The 7,145-nt window shown below is 40.3% G+C and overlaps 1 protein-coding gene, 1 non-coding gene and 1 pseudogene across 2 annotated transcripts; 2 read left to right on the top strand and 1 right to left on the bottom strand.

Annotated features, from left to right (window-relative positions):
* Window positions 1-292: 292 nt before the first annotated feature.
* Window positions 293-3,337, top strand: LOC106327978 (annotated as a pseudogene).
* A 335-nt stretch (window positions 3,338-3,672) lies between these two features.
* Window positions 3,673-3,744, top strand: TRNAM-CAU. Its single transcript has one exon. It is a non-coding gene; the product is annotated as a tRNA-Met (tRNA).
* A 739-nt stretch (window positions 3,745-4,483) lies between these two features.
* On the bottom strand, window positions 4,484-5,769 carry LOC106330195 (B3 domain-containing protein REM7-like). Its single transcript, XM_013768716.1, has 4 exons — window positions 5,692-5,769; window positions 5,245-5,607; window positions 4,812-5,153; window positions 4,484-4,741 (listed from the first exon to the last, which is right to left on the bottom strand). The coding sequence occupies exons 1-4, from the start codon at window positions 5,767-5,769 to the stop codon at window positions 4,484-4,486; spliced, it is 1,041 nt and encodes a 346-aa protein (XP_013624170.1).
* Window positions 5,770-7,145: the final 1,376 nt, after the last annotated feature.

The raw sequence follows: 7,145 nt of genomic DNA, 5'->3' as shown, positions 1-7,145 counted from the left end.
GGCTCTCTAACGGCTATAATATATCCTCGGAATTCATCGGTTTTTTCCGAGGAATACGTTTTTCCTCGGTATTCCATAAGAATATTCCGACGGATTAGTATTTCCTCGGAATTCCGTCAGTATATTCCAAGGAAATTCCTCGGGATATTCCGAGGATTTCATTTTCCGTCGGAATGTCCGTCAGAATACCGCTGTTTTCTTGTAGTGAGTCGATGATTGTGTATATAAAGAGATGGGCATGGAACCATGTTACTATCAACACTTCCCTTTCTTCTTTTATTTTCCTCTTTATTATTCATGAAACAGAAAAATGAAAGCCTACTGGAATATAACGAAGAGTACCATTCCTGTTACTCTTTCGGTTATTTTCTTATTCATTAATAATCAAGAGAACGTGTTTGCGGCTCCTCCTAGGCCGCACTTGTGTCGTCCGGAACAAAGGGATGCGCTTGTCAAGTTGAAGAACGAGCTTGAGGTTTTTACCTCTCCCTTTGGTTATAACTGTTATGTCAATGGGACTATACTAACCCCTCATCCAAAAACGGTGTCATGGGAGATCAACAACGACGGTTGTACATGGGAAGGTATCACGTGCAATCCCGAGTCCGGGGAAGTGATCAAGCTAGACCTTAGTTGCAGCTACCTCCGTGGCCAGCTTCATTCCAATATCAGTCTTCATTCTCTAACCGCTCTAGACCTTTCATCTAATGACTTTAATGGTCAAATCATGTCTTCACTTGGAAACCTTTCTCTACTTACCTCTCTCGACCTTTCTTATAATCGGTTTTCAGGCCAGATTCCATCTTCGATTGGAAACCTTTCTCATCTCACCTCTCTCGACCTTTCTGATAACCAACTCTCGGGTCAGCTTCCATCTTGGATAGGAAACCTTTCTCACCTTACCCAACTCGACCTCTCTAGTAATAACTTTTCTGGTCAGATTCCATCTACAATAGGAAAGCTTTCACATCCCACCTTTCTCGTCCTATCTAGTAACCAATTTGTTGGTCAAATCCCTTCTTCTTTTGGAAATTTAAACCGCTTGCTCTCCTTGGTTCTTGATTCCAATATGCTCACCGGCAATTTTCCCATTGCACTACTGAATATGACAATGTTGTCATATATATCACTCCATGGAAGTCACTTCACCGGCACACTTCCTCCCAACGTTACTTCGCTATCCAAATTAACCTTCTTGGATGCAGCTTACAACGCTTTCACTGGAGCCATACCTTCTTCTCTCTTGACACTTCCTTCCTTGCAATTTATTCGTTTGCAAGAAAACCAACTCAATGGAACTCTTGACTTTGGGAATATGTCTTTACCATCTTTTCTACGAGAGTTAAGCCTTGGAAACAACAATTTAATAGGTCCAATCCCCAGCTCCATTTCTAAACTAACCAACCTTCAGTATCTTGACCTTTCCAATCTCAACACCCAAGGCCCAGTTAACTTTACTGCCTTCTCACATCTCAAGTCGCTTTATTACCTTCACCTATCCAACTTGAACACCACCACTACAGTTGACTTGAACTATATCATGTCATGTTTCAAGAGTTTATATTTATTGGACCTTTCAGGCAACCATGTTTCCGTCACAAACAAGAGTTCAGCTACATATGATCTGGTTATGCAACCGATACAATCTTTGTTATTATCAGGCTGTGGTATCACCGAGTTTCCGGAGCTACTAAAAACCAAACAATTTCTCACCGATCTCGACGTTTCCAAGAACAAACTCAAAGGTCAAGTTCCTGGCTGGTTATGGACGCTACCGTATTTGCGCCACGTGGATCTTTCCAACAACAATTTGATCAACTTCGAAAGATCACCAAGATCTGGACCATCTTTGATGATGGCGGCATTGCTCGTCTCCAACAACAACTTCACGGGCAACATTCCATCTTTCATCTGCGATTTGCCTTCTCTAAGAACACTTGATTTATCAAACAACAACTTCGACGGTGTAATCCCTTCTTGCATGGCAAACCTCAGACGTACTCTCACCGATCTAAACCTTGGCCAGAATCGTCTGCATGGAGGTCTTCCAGAGTATATATTTAAATATTTGAGGTCGTTTGACGTCGGTCATAACCAGCTAACGGGAAAGCTTCCAAGAGCTTTGATCCATTCAACTTATCTTGAAGTTCTGAACGTGGGAAACAACTTAATCAACGACACGTTTCCTTTCTGGTTGAGTTCTCTACCAAACCTAAAAGTTCTTGTACTACGCTCTAACTTATTCCACGGACCGATACTACTTCAAGCTCCCTTCCCTAAGTTGCAAATCATCGACGTATCGCATAACCACTTCAACGGAGCTTTGCCGTCAGACTACTTTCGTGAAGTGGAGTGCCATGTCATCACTCTCGACTAATGAAGATAAGTTGAATAGAAAGTACATGGGAGATGTCTATTCTTACGATTCGTTGGTTTTGATGGATAAAGGAGTTGTGATGGAGCTAGTACGCATCCTCAAAATCTACACAGCGCTCGATTTTTCGAGAAACAAACTTGAAGGAAAGATCCCAAGGAGCATAGGTTTATTGAAAGAGCTTCACGTGCTCAACTTATCAAACAATGCTTTCACCGGTCACATCCCTTCGTCTATGGGGAACCTGAGAGCTCTCGAGTCCCTTGACGTTTCCCAAAACCAGCTCTCGGGAGAGATTCCGCAGGAGCTAGGGAGTCTTTCGTACCTTGCGTACATGAACTTCTCTCATAACCAGCTTGCAGGTCTAGTACCAGGGGGCACTCAGTTTCGTAGGCAAAACTGCTCTTCCTTTGAGGGAAACAAGGGACTTTTTGGCCCTTCTCTTGACGAAGACTGCAGAGATAATATTCACACGCCAGCATCGCATAAACAGTATGAAACGACGGAGGAGTCAGATGAAGAGGTGTTGAGTTGGATAGCAGCTGTAATAGGAGCTGTACCTGGCGTTATCTTGGGACTAACGATTGGATACATACTTGTTTCGTACAGACCAGAGTGGTTCGTGAACCCTTGTGTCCGAAAGAAACACAAACACAGACGCAGAAGCAACGCAACTCATTAAAGAGGTATTGTTTTGACTTTTGAACCAATATGTTTAGCAAACACTTGAAGAAACAAAACATAATAATGAAACTGATTACCTTTTGTCTTTTGGTTTGTATAGGCGTTTTATAACCTACCTGAAGAATCTGGAAGATTAAATTCAAAGCAACCACTATGTCTGAATACAAATATGTGAAGATGAAGCTTATAGTTTACGGTTTAGTTATTTTAGAAAAAAAAGTAACGCAAACTATGTCAAAATCCGGATTGGTTAAGATCAATGTTATTGTTTCTGGTTTAGCTTGGTGTGTCTTTCTCTCTATTTTCAGCCAACTTCTCTGTTTCTCTGTAACAGAACAACTCTGTTTCCTACACTAAAAACGAGTCGCTCTTTAGATGGAAAACAAATCAAGAACAGAGAACTAGTGGGACTCAATCACAACTAAGATTGAGAGTGTAAGCCTGCAATATGTTTTATAAATTGGCTATGCGAATAAACCAGAACTGGATTATTTTCAAGGCTTGACCTGACTAAAGATGTTCATTCAGGACAGTGACTCTCCATATGATTTTGTTCACAACCAACAATTTTTGTGGGTACAGACTTTCTAATTATTAAAAATATCAACCAACTAATCAGAGTGGCGCAGCGGAAGCGTGGTGGGCCCATAACCCACAGGTCCCAGGATCGAAACCTGGCTCTGATAATTCTTGATTTTTTTTTTGTTTAAAAAGGCCCCAAAGCTAAACCAGTATATGATTATGACATATGACCTACGAGCTTGGAATCAAACCACAAGCCAATCATGTAAATAAGCAAGGAAAGGCTCAAGGCTCAAGGCTCAAGCCAACACAGAGGATAAATAGGTCCATACCTTGTCCCATTGTGTTCCCCACTTTATTACACCTCTAAAAACACTCTTCTTCACAAAAAGTTATAAAGAGTCCAAGAATATATAAAATGAAGCACATAGATAAACACTTCAAAAAACAAAAGCCTAACGTTTAGCTCTTGAAGAGGGTATGAGCCACGATCAAGCTCCTCTTGTGCAGCCTGCAAGCTCTTGAAGAGACGATGCCATTGAAGAAATGAACACTCTTTGGAACTACAGGCATTGATACACTAACACTTCAGAAAAGGTACATCTTGATATATCAGATACTACAAAGAGTTTCCTTTCATCAAATCTGCATTGCTAACAATGTACCCCTACAACGCTCGAGATTGCTTTAACTTGAAACGTAGGATTAAGAATGACAATATCATACAAGGTTTTTATTTAGCAAACTGAAACCATCTTGCAGAGATAGCAACTTATGAATCTCACAGATAGACTTATGTCCAGAAATAGCATCCCTCACTAGGGCTTCACAGAAGGTTTTTCATCATTGCGAATACACATTGCAAGTAGGTATTACATAAGCACAACCGACTCAAAGAGAGTTTCAGACTTTGGAGCAGAACTTAAGTAGATGAGTCGCTGTGTCTTCTTCTTTTTCTTTGATGAGTTCTAGCCGGAAGGACTCACCAACCTTCACTCCATTAGCTTCACAGAACTTTATACACTCTTTATCCATTCTCATTCTTCCATATTTGTCATCAGGTTTAAGACTCGTTGTCCTTCGTACACCGTATCTGTCAACAAGGATTATCTTCCTTACGTTCTTGATACCATTCGCCATCACAAACGCTACCGGTAGAGACTGCCATATACACTTGAAAACATTTAAACAACTCCAATAAAATGTCAGAAATGAAAACTTACTTACTTACCAGTTTACAGCTCTTGAGATGGTATTGTTTGAGAGTTAGTGTCACGAATCTGTCTTGGCTTGTTGAAGAAAATGAAGTAGAAGCTCGGTTGTTGTACACTGACGCACGCAACTGGAGCACAGGTTTTCTCCCTGTTTGCACAAGTTTGAAAGTCAATACATCGTTGGCTCTTTTTCGGTTAGCTTGACAGAAACTTATCCAGCCGCGTCTGATGTAAACATGACCACTTGTTTTGTAGTATTTCATTAACAATGTCCATAGTTCTCCATCTTCATTCAATAGAATGATCTCGCTTTCACGATTCACGAAACCATTAGACCTTGAAAAGTGTTGTGGAAGAAACTGCAAAGTTTTTTTAAAAAGTAGTTAGTTTATGATTTTTTTTAGGGAGTTGTTTAAATCAAATGCAGAATCATTCTTTCGTACAACTCACCAGTGCATCTTTTTTTAGATTAGACTCGGTGACACGGGCTACAAAACAAGAGTTGTCTGATGAAGATCCTGCTTCTCTTGTGTGTTGTTGATGATACTTCTCATCATCATCATCATTGTATTGAATCTCACAGCAACTAGGCCCAAAAGGTGTGACATGGAACAACAAATCTCCATCATGTCTGAAAATGACTATGTCTCCCACTTTGAAAGCATGACCGGTGGCGAACTTTTCCCAGCCATGGGTGAGTCTACGACCGTCCATCTTCACTTCCCATGTTAAATCAGAAGCGTCTGATCTCAGCTTTACCACCTCGTTGGTTGTTCCCTTTATATGCTTTGAGTAGAACGCCACGGGAATGTTCTGCAACAAAAGAAAGCAAGAGAAAAGATCTAACAAAACCATTCATGTATACTCAGAGACACGTAGATAGAAAGAGAGATTTACAATGTGGCTGTGGAAACCGGGAAGAAGAGGCTGAAAAAAGTGTGGATTAATCGCTGAGGAAGCTGAACCATTTGCCATTTTACAATTTTTTTTAAGCTTTGGTGTCGACGTTTCTTGTTCTCTAGTTAAGGTATGCGCTTTAGAATTTAAAGCCACGCCGTTCTTGGTATGTCAAAAGACACATAGCCGACTCTCATGTAGGTGAGTAAGCTGCAACTTTGTACATCATTAATGAAGAGTTGTTTTCATGTTTTCTATAAAGCTCTAAAGCGTTAATGTCATTTCGTATTCTCTACTTTTGTTATGTTCAATGCCAAAAGTTATTCACTCGCTCAAACTACGAGTTACATTATAAACACTCTCAAGTGTTGTGGACCTTGTGGTTAATGCTCATTAACTGATGCTGAAGATAAGTTATTCTATAGGGCTTACACGCATAGATGCTGACATTAATCATGCTCTATATCTATGTCCAGCTTGTCTGTCTTTCTTTCAATACATATATATGTGTGAGATATTCATACATAATGCTTCTCATCATATATCAGAAAAAGAATCATGTTACTGGTGAGCTAATAGACCTTTTCAGGCACAAGAGGTCTAAAAATCAGAAACATAGGTGAAGCCAAATCTTGTTGAAAGTTTCTCAATACTTAAAGGATCATGAGTCCGAGGAAACATTAAACAAACTGTGTGCTCAAAAGAGGATGTTGAAGAGATCAACAAAGTGTTTACAACGCAATTTGAACTTTTAGGGAAACAACAAGGTCTCTGATTACCTTTGTTCATCCCACCCTTCATACAACCTTTTTTTGGAGCCTTTCGCGTGAACTTTACGTCTCTGTTGATTCTCTCCTTCGTTGTGATCTTTCCATTGCTTTAGCCTATCAGCCACAGTTTTACCGTCTGCTCGTGCCCTAGATTTTCTCTTCTTTTGTTGAATAATGCCCTGAATCTGTTGGACCTTAGTCTTTTTTGAAGCCCACTAGTGCTAGTGTTTTCCGGGACACAACTATATATATTTTGTGTCTTCTTTAAACCTAGTTAGCAACCGTAGAGAAACTAGATCTGATCTTCTTGTAGACAGATCTCTGTAATTCCTCCATCAATAAAATCTCTCTTGGCCCGTGGAAGTAGCCGTTAGGGGTGAACCACGTTAAATCTCTGTGTCTTTCTTTATTGTTTATCCATCTGTTAAATCTCTATCTTCTCACATCCGTCACAACAAACTGGTATCAGAGTTTCGGGTTGAATCTGGTGAGAAGATGTCTGGGATGAATATGAAGATCGACAAGTTTACTGGAAGGAACAGTTTCAGTCTCTAGCAAATCAAGATGAAGGCATTGCTGAAGCAACAAGGTTTTTGGGCACCGTTGTCAGGGAAGAAGGTTGAACCTGTTACTACTGAGATGGAGGTTACTGAAGAGAAGGCGTATTCAACAATTTTGTTGTGT

The sequence above is a fragment of the Brassica oleracea genome, chromosome C3 (assembly GCF_000695525.1).
Source record: "Brassica oleracea var. oleracea cultivar TO1000 chromosome C3, BOL, whole genome shotgun sequence".
Taxonomy (NCBI): Eukaryota; Viridiplantae; Streptophyta; class Magnoliopsida; order Brassicales; family Brassicaceae; genus Brassica; species Brassica oleracea.
This window is presented reverse-complemented; position numbering and strand designations above follow the sequence as displayed.

Excerpts from the sequence above, each read along its gene's own strand:
- LOC106330195 (XM_013768716.1), bottom strand. The coding sequence starts at position 5,769 with ATGGCAAATGGTTCAGCTTCCTCAGCGATTAATCCACACTTTTTTCAG. Across the intron at positions 5,154-5,244 it reads ATCTAAAAAAAGATGCACTG|TTTCTTCCACAACACTTTTC; the intron begins GTGAGTTGTACG and ends AAAACTTTGCAG. Across the intron at positions 4,742-4,811 it reads ATCTCAAGAGCTGTAAACTG|TCTCTACCGGTAGCGTTTGT; the intron begins GTAAGTAAGTAA and ends TGTATATGGCAG.